Below are 17,785 nucleotides of genomic sequence, written 5' to 3'. Positions count from 1 at the left end.
GTAGTGCACACAGGCATGTTTTGCAAAAGGTGCGATGCTTTCCTTTATCTTGCAAGCCCTGGTTGACGTGTATTACCATTTGCACTCTGAACATTGCTGGGTCCATTCTAGACCTGTCGGGCCCTTGCCCGTACCTTATATGGAAAAACATCCTAACAGCTACCACCTGCAGTGGAGAGCAATGTCAGCGCTGCGTTCACTTCCTAGCACCTTCCCGCCATTTAGACACATGCGATGCGCAAGAAATGCAATGCGATGTTCCACTGTCACATTCATGTAAACATGGCTGCTAAAAGGGCAACCTGGTTTTGTTCACTGAAGGCTGGCAGGTGCTGCATACACTATGTATGTCTGTTTTTGCTTTAATGTTAAATGAAAAGAAAGCATATGTAATCTTTATTTATGATTAATAATGTTATTATAATATATCTTGACTACTTGCTCACACAAGAAGGGCAGCATTCATTGATTTCGTAACATCTGCATTTATTCTTGCCTTTTACGAAAGGGCAGAACTGTAGGGAGAAATTGGGTTTAACTGAATCTATGTGAGGTTTGCTCAGAGTGCAAAAAACAGGAATTAACAAGTTTACTCGAAAACGAACGACCCTAGTTACAGGAATGCTGTAGTGGAGAGCACTGTATCAAATTTGACAAATGCAATTTCTTATGACATATGAAATTTGTGTTCTTTAACGTGCAGCTAAACCTGAGTACACAAGTGTTTTTGCATGTGTTTTTACATGCATTTGGAAGTGTTGCATGCATTTAGCTTGTGTATTTACAAATGTGGCTGCCACGACCGGGCATTGATCCCATGGCTTTGTGGTCAGCAGCAGGATGCCATAGCCACTTGGCCACCAGCGTTGATTTGGACGTTGACAGGGGACATAAGAAAGTCTTATCGGAGATCAACTCAGTTCCACGATGCTCAGTTTTGGAGTCCCTCAATAACATGCTACCATGCAGTGCAAAAGGGGTTGTTGTACAGCACAATTCTGCATTAAATGGCAGTCAATAAATGGTCTCCGAGAAAGTCAGGTTATCTGAAATAGGCACGCACTTACTACTTTAGGAATTCGGAAGTTAACTCATGGTGCACACTGTGCAAGTTCAACCAAACAGTTGCTGCTCTGCAAGCTGTAATTTCGAAGTCACCTTCGAGGCAGCCAAGTACAGAAACATCAGCAGAAGTCGTTCCTTCTCGGCAGTATGGCTGGCACGGTCTGTCTGGACAGCCTTTGCTTTTTCACGCTACCATTTACCCCAACAACTTCAGCTGAGAAGCCCCGCTAAAACTAGTTATTTCCAGCAAAAATTTTATTAAGTTGTGAACAAGTCAGTAGTACTTCCATGTAAGCGAAATAAATACCAAGCCTAACACACACACAACATTTTTCTCCACTTTAACTTTGGCTTCACTGAGAGGAAGAACCTCATACAAGCTGTCCCAAATTTTATAAACATTCTATTATACAAAAATGTTCAAAATTTCCATCAACTTTATGCCTTGCTTCACTTGAGAATAAATAAGAAAGGAACTATTTATGAGCTTTTATTAAAGAGACACTAAGGGCAAAATTAGGTCTGCTTAATCTAGTATAATCTAGTACAGCATTTTTTAAAGGTGCACCACAACTGCAGCTTTGGAATGTTAGTATGACATTGCGGGTTTAAAAGTTATTTCGAATGTCTGGGCCACTTTTCTGGAGAAAAAGTTTTTAAAACTTATTAGAATGAGCCTTTGGCACCTTTAGAATGCAATGTGATCATTGTTCATCAATAAACAGTAAAAATCATCAGGAAGGTGCTGTCCAAACATCCTAACGCCACGAGGAGCTAACGCAGGGCACTTAAATCCCATCTTTCATTTTTGCATCTTTACCGGCTCCCCAAGACTCTGCTCACAGTCAGACTGACATTTCTGGTACTCCTGGGATGTAATTTACCAATTCATCTACACTAAAGAGGAATACTAAACTATCTTAGACTGATGAAGTATCCTTTCAAAAATGTTTTTTTTATTAATTTTACGGTGAAGGTTCCATTATTACATCAGACAATGAAGGCCAAGGTTCTGTTTCTTGAATGTCATACCAAAACCATAGTGTCAGTATGCCGTTATGACATCACAGACTTCAAAGTACTATCTTCTTGTATTTGGGACACTGTAGCACAATAAACGATCTTGAAACTTGCCCAGTTCAATGTTCGGCTCCCTTAGAACACAAACGTGTTCCTTACCAATAAAAAATAACTGGCCTGAGTGGGTGGCGTCAAAATCTGTGACGTCATGGCAAGTTGGTGTGAGAACTTAAGGCAGTGTCGCTGCCCATCTTTCGTTTTAATGTCTTATCATGCCTCCTCTCACGACAAGAGTGCTACTCTTTATATATATACAGGGTGTTTCAGCAAACACTTTCAAAATTTTTTAAAGGTTGCCTGTGGCAGATAGCTAAGCTCTAGTTTATCAGCCGGTCTACTCGAAGCAGTGGACGCTATTTTCACAAAAAAAATAAAATGCAAAATTGTCGAATTAACGCAAATTCACTAATTAACTTTTCAGCTAATTATCTTATGACCCCTATTGCAATTTACAAACTCTAGCAGTGGACTTCGCAAGGCGGATCCACTTGCAACAAATTCTCAGGACGACACCAGTTTCGAGATATAAATTCCCGAACTTTGCGGAGAAATGCATTGGCGTTCCGGTTACTTGTGGGCTTCAGTGCATGAAACGACGTTTTGTTAACAAATTAACTGGAACGCCAATGCATTTCTCCACAAAGTTTGGGAATTTATATAGCGAAACTGGTGTCATCTTGAAAATTCGTTCTATGTGGATCTGCCTTGGAACTGCACAGCTATAATTTGGAAATTGCAATACGGGCCATAATGTAATTAGTCAAAACTTAATTAGTGAATGTTTATTAGTTTGTCGATGTTGCATCTCAATTTTTTGTGCAAGTATTGTCCGCGGCTTCGAGTAGACCAGCTCATGGACTAGAATTGTGATACCTGCCACAGGCAACTCTTAAAGATTTTTGAAAGTGTTTGCTGAAACACCCGGTATATATTAGAAGGGTAATTTACTAACACAGCTGAAACTGTTATTCTATCCAGTGTCCCTCTAATATTTCTCCTTCGTGTGCCTTTAAAGGTCTTGACAAATTCATCATTGGAGAATCAGGGACGAAGGTGGTGACATTAGTGCTTCAAATAAACGATTAGCCCAACAAAGCAGGCAAACATTTGGCACTCTGAAACAAAAATTACAGGTTTGCAAGACACCTGCAAAGAAGATTCAACTACTGAAGAGCAATGGTACTAACCATGCAAATCAGCAGCTCCAGATGCCAAGGCACTTCTGCTCCAGAGTAGATAAATAAAGTGTGTATTTGTCAGCATCAATGAGGTAAACTTACACAAACTTGAATGGGCTGTTGGTCACCAGGAACATCTGCTTGCCAGCTGATTTCAAACGCTCTAGGAAAGTTACCAGCTCTGTACGCTTCTCTAAGTAGTCCTCTGGGAGACGAAAAAAAAGCCACCAAGCAGTGAGTAAGCACATTTTATCCATATTCTGCAATAAGTAGAGTGTGACAATCCCTGCGTGTAGCGCTTCCAATGGCACAATGTGTGCTGACGACAGTCCTTTGCTCTGCCCCACAGTCATGCACCAAATCATCACACCACACTTAAAGAACCTTTCACAGGCTCCTGCCATTTGCTTCATTAGCAGCAGCATAATACGGCACACAGCGCAAAATGGGACTAAGACTGAAAAAAAAAAAAAAAAAAAACGAACGGACAATGCAAGTGCAGTCCATCTCATGGTGGGTCCCGCGCCTGTGTCCATTTTTCCAGCCTCAGTCTCATTCTTGCGCTGTGTGCCGTATTAAGTTTTTATACCAATAAGCTTGGCTAGCAACCATTTATTAGCAGAATTAGAACATTTCCATTCGTTCTGAATCGTTGAGCTATACACAAAACAAGCTCTTCTAAAGTCAGAATTTGCTAAATTTACCTGATATGAAACCACTACCAAACCATTATGTGCTCAAGATAGAATCGAAGAAAATGCTAATAGTCCTAAAACAGCTGATAATTATATGGAGTTACATTCGATTGTGCACCGTAAGTCTTGGTACGTAGTAGCTCTTGGTATTGTTATTGGTGGATTGGACAGAAACGTAGTACACGCTGACAACATCCTCCAAGCTTCTTGTTACCTAGGTCTTGAATTACGCAGCAAAAATTAGTATAGACTTTCCACTGCAAATGTTTCTTCAACCTCTATCAGCTGATGATGTGCACCTTCACCTACAGCACTTATTTTGAGAATAAGAAGAAATAAAAAAAGTGGAAATAAGGTTATTTGCATTTACTTGCCTTATAAATTGGCATATCTTCAACCTAAGTAATAATAATATTAAAGAGAGAGAAGCAGGACACCATGATTTCGTATGCCTCCCCAGATGTACCTGAACAGCTCTGCTAAACTTCTGCGTGCATGTATTAAGATTTAGTGCCATAAATGAACAACCAGCACTTACTAATGTTGCTTTCATTGAGTGTGTTGTGGATCACCGGATGAATGCTTGAAATGGCATTCTAAAAAGAAGATAAGAAAGCAATAAGGAAAATCATACAGGCAACTATTGCACTGACATCTGATTGCAGCTAGAGCTTGTAGTATGCTGCTCGACACATTTCACAAATGTGGAAGATTTATGGATTGTTCAACATTTAGGACATCACCATGATGAAATAAAATAAAGATGCATCTGGCACAAAGGTACGTTCATTGTATTAAATATTTGTTATAAGTATGATTTCATTGCATACTGTACCATTGACTTCCATTAATTCTGCCTTCGGAGGTGTGGCGAAACTGATATACTTAACCAGCAAAGCAAATTAAACAAGGTGCAGAAATAATGCAAAACGCACTGCTCATTCATTTGGCAGTATTTGCCTGATTCTAACACGCCCCTGAATCAAGCGCACCCCCATTTTCTACGAGTTCAAAGTAGAAAAATAATGTAGAAATGACATTAAAGCTCCTAAACAAAGTAGAAATATAACAGGCACCCAATTCTTTAGCAAGAAAAATGGGCAAGGGACTAATATGTGTTACAAAATGGCAGCTGGTTTCTTAAACTCAGCTGCGCTGTATGGTAGTTTTAAAGTCAGCTTTGCCGCAATAGAGTTGTGCTTTGCGGTAAAGTATATTAACGTCGCAAATGCAGTTTTGGTTTTGTATCAAATTGCACTGTGCAGGGCAATTTGCGGCCCAATTTCCTTCGGGGGAAAAAAAGGTGCAATTTAGATTTTGGTTAATACCATAATCAGACATTGCAAGAGACCATTATTGCTTGAAAATATTGCCAGGGCACGCTGAATATATGCATTTTCGACATGAAATTAATGTGTGTTAAATGCCTTCACTGTCCCCTAAGCTCTGCCGAGACATGCTCGCTACAAAAGGGGTCAGGTGCGTAAATGCTGACTAGTCGAATTCGAATTATCCAGTGAAGGCCAATTTTAGGATAGAAATAACGAAAGTTTGGGCATATAGAAATGCATGGTCGCTGGCCGGGACCTTTGGTTGGGACTGAAATAACCGAAAAATGAATTAACAGGAGTCAAATTGATGTAAGTCTACTTGTTACTGAGGAGCATTTTATATTTACATCGTTATATCCAATAATTAGTTGTATTTGAATTTGTTTAATTCATATCCTGGAGGTTTGACTGTATTATGTTTAAGATTTTGACGGTTTTCCAAAACAAGAACAGGAGGAACGTCAATGTAACGGGGCAATAAATATAATTAAAGAATTGCAACAAACATGACAGAAATCCAGTTGAAGATAGTTTTTTTTTATTAACCTAAAGCTCACAAACACATGCAGTGATGTTCCCTGTACTTTAAGTCTACCTAATGACAACAGGAAACGCTTTCAACGAAAGTTTAACTTCAAAATCTGCTTACCACTACAAAGTGATTATTATCATTTGGAAAAAGAGTTTTCGTGATGATTTAAGGGCAACAATTAAAGGGGCACTAAAAAAGAAGCAATTAGTGTAACCCAATCAATTATTCATCTTCAAACAGCTCTTCCAGCACAAGAAAAGAAACGGATGACAAAGATACACATATGAACAACGTTGTCTATGTGTGCTCCTTTGTCGTCCCATGTCGTTTCTTGCACTGAAAAAGCTGTGAAGATTATTCAAGACTAACTAGCCCAACTTTCAGCTCTTTTATCCATTAATCAAGCATGACTTCAAATCAATATTGTAGTTGTTTATGATAAAAGTTCAGTCATTGAAAAAGAAATGAAGGTCGAAATTCTACTCTGAATTTCACTTTGAAGTTTCAGCACTGGTATGTCAATGTGATGTCACGGAAGTCAAAGTATTTATTCACATTTTGGCTGTTGTACAGTAAAAGTTCTTGAAACTTGCAAAGTTCAGTTTTTGGCTCTCTTAGAATACAATGTAGTTTATCTCTATGAGTGAACAATTAACTAGGCCTGACCTGACAAAATCCATGACGACATGGCAACTTGGTGCGAAAACTGCAAGGCAGCATTATTACCTACTTTTAATTTTTTGCATCTTTTCTGGCTTACAAAGCCTCCTCCCAAGTAAAGAGTGGCTTTTTTTTTGACACTGAGAAAGGGTAATGTACTAAGATATCTGAAATTATTTTTTTGTTCAGTGTCCTTTTAAGCCTACCTCAAAGTGTATAAAGGATACTTGCCTGAATGTCAAAGAAGAGAATCTCTGGGTTGTAGGCAATGTTGTGCCGCTCGAAGTACTCGGTCACGTTAGACAGCAGGCAGATCTCAGGAACGGAAAAGAGGTCATTGAGCTGCTTCATCCGAGCTCCCTGCGTCAAAAAGAGCCAGACAAGGATTTCTCTGTCAGAAGCTTCATGGCAAGTCCACAAGCCCCTCTTCACTGTCAGTACTTCTCTGTGATATCTTAAAGTGTAGTACATGCTTTAATAATATTGCTGTTTGCACGACAAGCTTTTAGCCGTATAGTGGTAGTATTATACCTATGATTTCCTGCTTTAGGCTGTGAAAATTTTTCATACCGTTGGGTAATCTCAGTGAACGCTTGTACTACCCTGGCTCCTGTGTTTTCTTTTTTCCTTATTTTTAATTTATAATGTACTACATTACATGAGTTAAGCTGCCTGAGCCATGAGTGCCCAGTCATGCACACAAGCGACAAGGCTAACAAAGACCAGATTCTTTTCTGCCTAATTAATATTTATGCAAAAAGAAGCTGTCTTTCTCTTGTCATTTGATAAGAAACACAAATTTAAGACAACTATTTAGAGAAATGCCTTTAAACAACCTTGTAGCTGCCAGCACTTAATTTCTGCTTCTAGCCATCAGTCTTATAGTATAACGTGCACGCTAAAATTTCAGCTCTAGATGTATACACATGCAAGACAATGTCATTGTTAAAGGGTGAGAATTGTGACGCTACATTTCCCCATTTTAATGACTGAATATATTGTACTCAATAGAAGAACTACAGGGACTTTGTCCAAACTGGGAGTGTCTGAGCAGATTATAGTCGCTGCAAATGCAAACTGCATCGCTTGCCGCATATACAAGCTCAGATCTGGCCTTCCTTAAAACAAGATAGCGAGATCTTGCAGTGCACCGGCTTCCTTTTGTATGTGTGCTGGTGCACTTTTAAGATCTGTTCAACACGGCGTTTTTTAAGCTGGGCATGCATCCAAACCATGCAAAGCCTTGCTGGTGAGCACATCCCTAACGACACAGCAGTAGACAGTACAGGACTCGCTCGCTCTCTGTGGTGTCACTGAATGAGTAATAAAAGAGACATAAAGAAAGAAACAGCAGTTAGAATGAAATGGTCAGACATTGGGTTTGCCGGGCAAAACTATAATCTGCGCTCGTTACATTTGCCAAGTACTTTGCTCAAGGAGGCCTCAGTCTGTCGGACAGCATAAAAGATGCTCTCAAACAGCCTGTGAAGTAGCTTACAATGATGAAAACTGGTGCTACTGGAAAGAAACCAGGGCCTGCACAGTCAAATTTCATGATGACAAAGACTTATCCTACATGAGAATATTATCATTATATTTTATGTGTGAAGATGTTCTTCTCAGAAGTTTGTCATAAGTATATATTTTTTGCAATAGCGTGCACTGGTGAGCTAGTTGGTACAGGACTTTGAAAGCAATCAGTGCTAATAATATATTCATTATATTGCATCGGTGAGAAACGCTGTGGATTTATTTCATTGTTCCATTAATTCATTTTATCCATGTTTGTTATATCAAGGTGCAACTGTATAATGTAGCAATTATTTTTGCCAGATTTTGTGCTATTCTTATTATATGCACAGCTCTGTTGATCAGGTGACTCATAACATAGGTGGTGTGCTGTGCAGGACAGTGACAAAAGATGAAAAGTAACAGTATTGCTGAATTATTGCTTAAGTCCTTTTCTCTCCCTTTTATTTTCTGTAGCAACAGCACACGTCAAAGCTGCATTATCTGTGCGTCAAGTCCGAGAAAACCTTCTTCGTGAGATACATGCAGGATAGAAAAAGTTGCAATTTATGTGATGCCAGTACGTTCATTGCCTTGTGCAGTTGCCTATGGTGCACTGAGAGAAAGGAACTGAAAAGTTGGACTGGTTTCTTAAGCTTAATTTCGTTTGGAAAATCTGCAAGACAATATATGTGAAAATAGATGTGCACAATGATGTTGCACATGCCTACTCTCATCTGATCTTTCTGCACATTTGCTTTACAAAAAAAAAAAAAAACCAGGAAAGGAAGTCCACTTTCTTAAATACTTGCACATGGAAGCAGATGCCACAACCTTCTACGGCATAAAGGCAGAGTGCTCTGTTTGGAATCTGCAGTCCTGGATTTCAATCCTCACTGCGTTGCATCTTTTTCAATTTTGAGGTCCTTTACTACGACTGCAAGCCAACTGGCACTGATTCATATTGACATCGATGCTAAGGATATGAACTCTACTAAATGCCAAGACATTTAAAAGGACAGCTGACTGTGCTAGTACCTGCCTCCATTTGTACTGTATTTCTTGTTATAGGCAGAAGGCTAAAACACTCATTAGTAATCACAAACTTCTTTCATTATATAGGTTAAAGAATGCCAGGCTTGTGTACTTACTTGTTCCGCATTGCCTCTTATCATGTACTGGGGAATGTACGATCCCCCATAGGTGTTGATTACTTCCTCATTGCTGAGTGGTGTAAGGCCTCTGAAAAGTTTCAGCAGTTCATGCTGTCATTTAGTCCTCTACTTCAGAAATGTATATGCAATACAGCAGACACTATCTCTTCACATTTTCATGGTGACTTAAGGTTACAGCATTTGATGTTGTGGTTAGAAGTCACAGACATTCCAGACGAGGACCTCAAGTGGCAAATTATGAAAGCTGCATCAAGAAGGAAATGAAGTTTGATTTCTGGGTTCAGGAAAAAGTGAGGTCAAATTAAAGAAAAGCTCAAATACAACACAGAAGACAATCTATAAGATAAACATAGAAAGCAATCTTCAAGCTTTGGAAGCAAGGAAATAATGGCTATACGGCAAAGCGAAAGTGAAAGAAAGCTAATCAAGAATAGTGGCTACATGTAAAGAACTACAAAATATGGGCACAGCTGCTGTAAGACAAAGTGGACTTGCAATTGGGACACCAACCGTACCTATAAACACTGCAGAACTGTATCTGGTGAAAGAGATCCATCTTCATAAGCACGCCCTATCAAATATAGAAAAACATATCAGCATATAAGGAAATGGTATAGAACAGGTTTCTTGTTCTTTTCATGTAGCAGCCTCCTCACTGAAGGTGCTTTATTGCATGGTGACATACAAAAGGCACGGACATTGATTAGCGAGATTAGGTTTCAGGAAGATTAGGTTTCATTATCCAGTAAGATTAGGTTTCAAAAGAAGAACAGTAGAATGCATGGTTGTTGTACAAGCTCTGCAGGAATAAATCTTTGATGAGTAATGAAGAGTGCAAGAGACATAAAAGAATGCCCAACACTACACTATGCTGAGCTACAAGACTGGGCCTCATTATACTTAGTATGAGTACCCCTTCAGATGGCACTGTCCAGCTTTTTCAGCATGAAAGCATTAAATCTTGGTCAAAACATAAGCCAGCTTCTAACTTTCTCCTCAAAAGCTAACACATATTTTTACAGCGAAGCTGTTAAGGGCTAGTTCCCCAGGATCATGTCCATATGCAGACACAAAACTCCCTATACTTGGGCCGATCCCAAAGGTAGTGCAATGCCGGGCTGACCCATGGCGGAGGTGAACTGCGTGTTAAGCACTCCCCCTACATGGGCCGATCCCGAAGATACTGCAATGCTGGGCCGACCAGCGGCAGAGGTGAAGCAGGTGTTAAGCACTCCCCCTACATGGGCTGATCCCGAAGATAATGCAATGCCGGGCCGACCCGTGGCGGAGGTGCAGTTCGCCGTTAAGGGGCCCACATACACAGCTTTGCTGGTCATCCTTCTCCACAGAGTGGAAGGGCACTGAGTTTTTTATTACAATATCTGCAGTAAAACACTGGTTGAAAAGCGCACCAGGAGTGTCACCTGCGGCGAAATAGAATAATTTTGCTCTTGCACCATGCCCTACCGCTATCTTCAGAATCTGCAGAGCCTATCAAGGGAATGGCGGAATTGACACTGCTGCAACTTAATAATGAAGTCGATCGTCAACTTCACCTTTTTCATGTCATATTGGAGGCCTCGAATCGCAAAGCCAGGCCTGTACTCAAGTTGTGCAATGTCTTTTGGATACTGCAAGAGAGAAAATATAAGGTAACATGAACAGAAGACAGCAAGACTGTGCACTAAAGACATGCTGTAGTACATCTGTTGTTTTATACAGCTTTCTTTCCTGGAACATCTTTATATTAGGCATGGTACAAAAGTTCAGAGAAACCCATACATACTTTAAGTGCTTATGCTTAGCTCTTGTCTGTCTTTATATCCTCAAATTGTAGCTAGAAAGTGCATGTCCAAAGCAGCAAAACAAAAGAATCAATGCTGGAAAGTGTCAAATCTAAGAAAAACAGCAACCCTGGTTGTTGTGTACTAGACCTGGCCACTGAGTTCAGCAGATAAACTGAGCATGGTCGGTGGACCTTGATTATGGGGAGTGCCATCTCCCAGGTACAGGAGTATACATGTGTAGTTGTGCTATCCAGTTACCCCTATTCCGCGCTTGGTGTTTGTGATGGCAATAAAGTGATATTGCCAATAGCGCCTGGTGCCGATGCCACCTAGTGATATACTGCTCTACTTGCTTTCAGAGGTCGCACACGAGCATGGAGGCATGACAACGACTGTATGACATCAATGCAGTGACGATAGAATGACAAAGAAGGAATTATATAGATCAAATGACAAAAGCATATAATGATGACAGCGTGAAGACAATGAAATCTTGATTCCTAAATTATGACGATGGTATAACAACATGATAACTGTATGATGATGACGGTGTGACAACGGATGCATGATAGTGTATGTGTACAACGTTGACATGAAAATAGATGTCATCAATTGATTGATGACAGCATAATTATGACAGAATGACGAACAAGGAATAATAGTGGATCAACGAAGGTGGTATGACGACAGTGGGATGATGATACTGAAGTAATGACAATGGTTTAATCACAGGATGACAATGATGGCATGATGACCACGGTATGGTGACGGCATGACAAAACTCAGATGTCAAAGTTAAAAGAATGACGGCAGAATGACCGCGACGGCACCCTGACGACGACATGACAATGAATGCACGACAACTGTTTGACGACGATACAGTGGCAATGATGATGTGAGGACAAAGGGATGACGACAAGTGCATCATAAAAATGGCGTGATGATGACTGTATAACAAACCCAAGCAGGTAGACAACTTGGATCAGTGTGTTGGCATAAAGGCTAGATACATAGGCTCAATATCGCTGAAATAGGCAAAGAATAATATGCAAATAAAAAAAAACAGGTGGTGACAAACTAGGGCACCTCGCTGTATGGTTCAAAATATTGTCAGTTCATAATATCTTGATATGTGATGTAGCTAAGAGGACTTGTGTTCGCTGGCTTCAACATTTGGTACAAACATGCAAAATCTGTACTGCCAATCATTTTTATGACAATACTGGTTAGGGATAGGCTTTGACAGCTGTTATTGTGGCAGTATAATACTAACTATGCAATGTTAAGTTCTCTCTGCCAGACCCATAAATATTATTGGCATACTGTTATCAGTGGTGTGGCAGCACAAAAGCCATCGACAAAAGAAAGACATAAGACACTCATAGACAATGCGTGTGCCTTAAGTATTTTCTTCCACGTGTTTTGTGCAGTTGTACCATTCATACTGTCGAACCATCTTGCCCAAGCGCCCGTCCTGTTACACATTTATCAGCTTAGATGTACATCTGCAGTCAGATGAATATTTGCTAGCCATGTCAGAAAGGACTTTTTTCTCCCTCATAACTTTAAAAGCTATCACAGAGCATCTAGAAGTAAAAAAAAAAAAAAAAAAATAGAGAGAGAGGGGTAGCAAAAAAAAAAAAAAACAACAACAAAGGAAACCTCACCCTGAACTTGTTGATGAGCCAATCTCTGCCAAGGTCATAGATGAGGTAGTGAAGCTTTTCTGTGTACACAGCCAACGTGTAATCATAATCGAAGCCATACACTTCGATCTGTGATATATCCAGCTCGTTATTGGCGAATACGCCGAAGGGGTTCACTTCCGGCGTTGGCAAAGCTGTAATAAACAGACGTAATCGTGAGGTAACACAGCCAAGTAAATACAAGAAAACAGCCCAACAAAATGTTCGGCAAGGATCCAGATTATCCGACAAGAAAAGCCTTGTGTCGACGTCTCTTAACTTTACTGCGTCAGACACGAGAAGTGGCGACGACACCACTTGTCACCCCTGTATCAGAAAGGTCAATGACATGATAGCAGAATAGGGGATGACGTTATTGTGCAGTAAAGGAAGCGCCAGTAAGCTACAGTCACACTACGGAAGTTGAGTTTGCCTCCCCTACACATAAGGCGCGTGCGTAATGCCGAGCGCCAGTGAAACGAATAGTAGTCCACCAAAGCTGAGTAAACTACGCACCCTCGCACGCTTGCTTGGCACTCAAATACTTTTCAAGGAGAGACGTCTGTGAATAAACGCCGCTGTCGTCAAACGCCTCAGTGCCGTCCCTAGAAGAGCGCTGAATGCTCCTCGCAGATCGTACTGTATGGTTTAACTGATTTTGGAAGACAAAACTTCTTTTTTTGATGTTGCAAGCAGATCTGCCCAGCAGACGACATGCCGCCATGATTGCGTTTGATTGGCGGCGACAGTGTGGCCAAGCTTAAAATCGGATCATGTTGTTTTAAAGGCTATCGCTGCAAACGTGTTAACAACGCTAACAAATCCAGAAATAATTTTATCACAATGATCAGACTAATTGCAGCCGTAGTAACAAATTACAATACATAAACTGTACGCGCCAATAATCACACTACAAGAAGTGTGCTTGTTGCAAGCGACTGCAATTGAAGAAGAGTACACAAGTTACAGAAAATGTACAAAAAAAATAAATAACCGAATAAGTACCCGAATGCTCACTATTCATTGGCTTAATAGAACGTAACAATGCATAACATAGAAATCTAAATTTTTGACTTATATAGTATATAAATATTTTAGAACACCGAATACAATGTCTCCGGCATGGTCTAGTGGTTAGGATACCTGGCTCTCACCCAGGAGGCCCGGGTTCGATTCCCGGTGTCGGAAAGATTTTTTTTTTTTAACGGCATGTTTGACAGCACAGCCGTCGTATGAAGAACACATGATATTTAAAGAACAGTAATGCACATTTACGAAATGCAGGATACCGGCGCAAATTTCTCTGAGGAGACATGCGTGATCACGCTATAAAATAGACTGGGTAAGGTACTACAGCATTTTCTTCCTCATGAAACTTGCAGCACGCACGCCCCTTTTTCGGTTGCAAACTATACGCACGAATATGGGCATGACCTGCCACTAATCGACCCACAATACCCATAAGATGCCGCTGCGTGGTCTGATGACGACGATGTGACTTGCTTGATGTTGGCTGGCTTACCATCATTGCCAAATATAAACACGCCCTAATCGTACCAATTTAACCTCTCAGAAGAGTTCTTTCTTTTTTTTTTCACGGGAACGCAGAGGTAGAACGTGGAATCCGGGAAAACGTATGAGGCGAATGTGCGGTACATAAACTTATACCGTCACTCGGAAAGGGCTTCACCAATGTTAAAGCCGAGGAAGCGTATTACCGAATAACGTAACAGTCACGTTGTACTCAGACTATGCAGATGACACTGCAGCAGTTCGAGCTTTTCTCCGATGTAGTTCTTTCAAATACAAACGTACGTGTACGAACTGCTCCAAGTTCTGATTCCTAATGCGCAACACGTGCGTACTAGTGTTGGCCAAACTTTCTTTAGCCACTCCGTGAACGTCGAGGTCTATAAGCCAACCTTGTGTCACTGCTCCATGTGGCACGCCTGGATCTTCGAAAAGTTAGAAGAATATGGAGCTCTCGCTCTCTTTATGTCTATGAGCACTGATGCGCTCACGATGCATGGTCCAACAGGGGCACCAGGAGACTGCCCGTGAAATAGGGTGTAGGGTCACTCGCGCAGTGGCTTAAAAAAATTTGGCGAGACGTGCGCGCAGATGAGCAGGCAGCTAGGTTTTATTGTTATCAGCTAAGAAAAAAAAAATGAAAGAAAGAAAAGTCCATGGGCCGCGCAATAACTGTCTCGCCAAACGGTGGATCGTATTTGTGCTACATGCAGTTTCCACAAATACAATCGTTGCAACGGCGCCGGTCGCGAAGTTACGCGACGCGTTACCGCGCAGCCCTAGCATAAGAGAACAACTGAACCCCACGCAACACCTTACAACACTTCCCGCGTCTATGGCGGGAAGTGTTGGCCCATTTCTGTAGCGTGCACACACGCACACTTTCGGCGGAAACGGAGGGGCATATATAGGGATGTGGCAGCGACCAACAGATTATGATTTCTGACCGGGCGCCTGCTCTCGCAACTTTTCGGGAGCGATGAGATCGAGATCAAGCGCTGCAGAGACTGCGCTGCCGTCCCGGCGGCGGTACGCAGCGGAATACAAGTTCGGCAACAGCGGCGCGCGTGCGCGGGGCCCGCGCGCTGCAGCAGCGGCGCGCCAAAGCGAAGCGAGCCTTTTTGTGAGGCAATTTCCTCCGTCCCACTTTCGTTACACAACGTTTTCGTAAACGCTGAAGGAAAAGGAAAGTCGTCGCCGGGCCGATCTGCCAGCCGTCTGGCTCGCCTCCGCGTGCACGCGTACTCCTAGCTAGGCCGTCGACCTCAATGCTCGAGCGCCCGCGTTCGCGGTCGGAATGACAGGTACGAAAGTGCGTAAGTACGCAGTATGCTGTACACTATATGCGTTCGAGAGCGAGTGCCCGAGTGGGACTGGCGGTGATCGCGGCGAGTGGGGAACGACATATTTATATATACTGTCAGCCTCCCGTGAACGCGTCTGATTGGGCTGCTCAATGGAGTCGCCACATGGTGGCCGTTTTGTTTCCTTAGCCTCATCCGCTGTCGACAAGCGCGCGGGCGGGGGGGATATTGCTAAACTCAGCTTCATGTAGAAGCATCTCTTGCGACCAAGCTATGTATAGATGTGAACGGCGGTGTTTGAGCGCCATGATGCACCACCAGGGGCCCAGGACGGTGCTAGTATATTGCAATTTTTCTTCTTTTTTTTTCTTCTGTTTCGCATTTCGTCAGTGGCTCGAGCTGCGCTTCGCCTACGGAGAGGCCATTCAAGAGCGCTGGACTGAAGAGAGAGGAACACACGCGAGCAAAATGAATCCTTACATTATGCTCCCACATATACTGCCACATAATAACGGACCCTACAGATCGTATTGTGCACTCCATACGCGTTCATGTGGCTAGGTTCAGGTGCCGAATGGGCCCGCTGCGCGTGCGTGCGCGCGCACCTCACGCCGGATGGTTGAACCACACTTTTATCCACATTACGGCACACTCAAAAATGCCAGTCAGTCAGCTACGACGAAAAAGAAAAACAGGTGTGGGTCCGGTACCATTGCCTGTATACGCTGTATACTGCGACGAGTTACACTCATATACCTCCCAACGACTGGTGCATGAGCAAACTAACTGGTGCGGGCTCATAACCTCGCCTGGAAGCGCTACGCAACATGGACAAAGGAAGAGAGACGAAGAAAAAAGAAAGCATAAGATCCAACGAATTGGAATCAATATACAGCGAAGCTTTGTGATTGCGCATGAAGAGTCGAAACACAAGTTTGTGTTTATTGAATGTCCTCACAAAGGGACACGGAAGGCTTTACTCAAGCATTGTATAGGGATGCTAATGTAACGCCGCTGCCACGGATGTGCGAAGGCGAGCTTTCTGGTTCTTTCTTTTTCGCTTTCCCCTGCACGACCGGCGTCGCCACTGCCCCGGATGGATCGATGGATGGATGCTATGAGTGTCCCCTTTGGAACGGGGCGGTGGTTTGCACCACTAACCTCTTGTCATTATATTGCCTAATGTCCTACCTGTGTTAAAAAAGAAAAGAAAGGGAAAAAATACCACGAAGAATTCTCATCGCCAAACTTTCTTCCATCGTTTCCCTAGCGCTAGCGCAGCAAGCACATGCTTCTTTGTCCTTGTGGTATCTCGCTTTATAAGTGCGCGTTCTAAGGCACCCTGATGTCGTTTCGGAAAGTAATGAGCTTCCCTTTGAGTTATCATAAATGGTTTATTTGCTGATTTCGTTTTTTCCTCTTAAGTAGTTACCAGTGGCGTAGCCAGAAATTTCGTTCGGTGGGGGACGGGGGGTAAAAATCCTTGGGTTGCTGCTTCAAGAAGTCTGTAACTGACTCTTTCACGTCATCGTCCGACACAAATCTGGTTGCCTTGAGCTCTTTCTTCAGCTGCCCCGAAATGAGGAAGTCGCAAGGCGACAGGTCTGGGTATATGACGGATGTTGCAGCGTTTCCCACTTGAACTTTGCCAGTTTTGTATTAACCACATAAGCGACGTGGGCACGGGCATTGTCGTGGATAAAAATGACACCATTCGTCAATTTTCCACGTGGTTTGTTCGTGATTGCGACGCGTAGCCAATGCGTCGTTTCACAATACCGGAAACTATTGATAGTCTCTCCAGGTTTAGCAAATTCGATCAGTAATGGCATCTGACAATCGAAAAAGAAATTGACAAAACCTTTCAGGCGGAAATGGTGGCCTTTGCTTTCTTTGGGGGTGGTGAATTCGAATGTTTCCACTGTGAGTTCTGCCGTCGTGTTTCAGGCTCGTGAGGGGCACCATGATTCATCCCCGGTCTCAATTGCAGACAAGAAGTCGTCACCGTCATTGTGATACCGGATCATATGAGTCAAGGCAGCGCCGAATCTCTCCGTCTTCTGGCGGTGGTTCAAAATCTTGGGCATCCATTGCGCACACAAGAGCCGATAACCGAAAGTCCTTCTTTGAGCAGTTTGCTCCAACGCTTCACAGTGTTCAATGAAATTCAATGTTCAGCGTACACAACAGCAATACGGCGACTAATTTCTTTTTGGGAAGTACCTTCAGCTGTCAAAAACCTCACGACACCACG

The 17,785-nt window shown here is 42.3% G+C and overlaps 1 protein-coding gene and 1 non-coding gene across 2 annotated transcripts in view; one reads left to right on the top strand and one right to left on the bottom strand.

The window, feature by feature from the left end:
- Nucleotides 1–13,449, bottom strand: part of Nt5c (5' nucleotidase C) — a 41,199-nt gene extending 27,750 nt beyond the window's left edge. The window contains exons 1-8 of the mRNA XM_075682057.1: nucleotides 13,214–13,449; nucleotides 12,680–12,852; nucleotides 10,782–10,856; nucleotides 9,741–9,796; nucleotides 9,202–9,292; nucleotides 6,773–6,901; nucleotides 4,557–4,614; nucleotides 3,426–3,528 (exon numbers count right to left, since the gene is read on the bottom strand). Coding sequence (XP_075538172.1) covers nucleotides 3,426–3,528; nucleotides 4,557–4,614; nucleotides 6,773–6,901; nucleotides 9,202–9,292; nucleotides 9,741–9,796; nucleotides 10,782–10,856; nucleotides 12,680–12,852; nucleotides 13,214–13,421 — 893 coding nt within the window. The 5' untranslated portion in view covers nucleotides 13,422–13,449. The remainder of the gene's footprint in view (nucleotides 1–3,425; nucleotides 3,529–4,556; nucleotides 4,615–6,772; nucleotides 6,902–9,201; nucleotides 9,293–9,740; nucleotides 9,797–10,781; nucleotides 10,857–12,679; nucleotides 12,853–13,213) is intronic.
- A 364-nt stretch (nucleotides 13,450–13,813) lies between these two features.
- TRNAE-CUC (transfer RNA glutamic acid (anticodon CUC)) lies at nucleotides 13,814–13,885 on the top strand. Its single transcript has one exon. It is a non-coding gene; the product is annotated as a tRNA-Glu (tRNA).
- Nucleotides 13,886–17,785: the final 3,900 nt, after the last annotated feature.

The sequence above is a fragment of the Dermacentor variabilis genome, chromosome 2 (assembly GCF_050947875.1).
Source record: "Dermacentor variabilis isolate Ectoservices chromosome 2, ASM5094787v1, whole genome shotgun sequence".
Lineage (NCBI taxonomy): Eukaryota > Metazoa > Arthropoda > Arachnida > Ixodida > Ixodidae > Dermacentor > Dermacentor variabilis.
The sequence above is the reverse complement of the archived record's forward strand: the minus strand, read 5'-3'. Positions and strand labels throughout refer to the sequence as shown.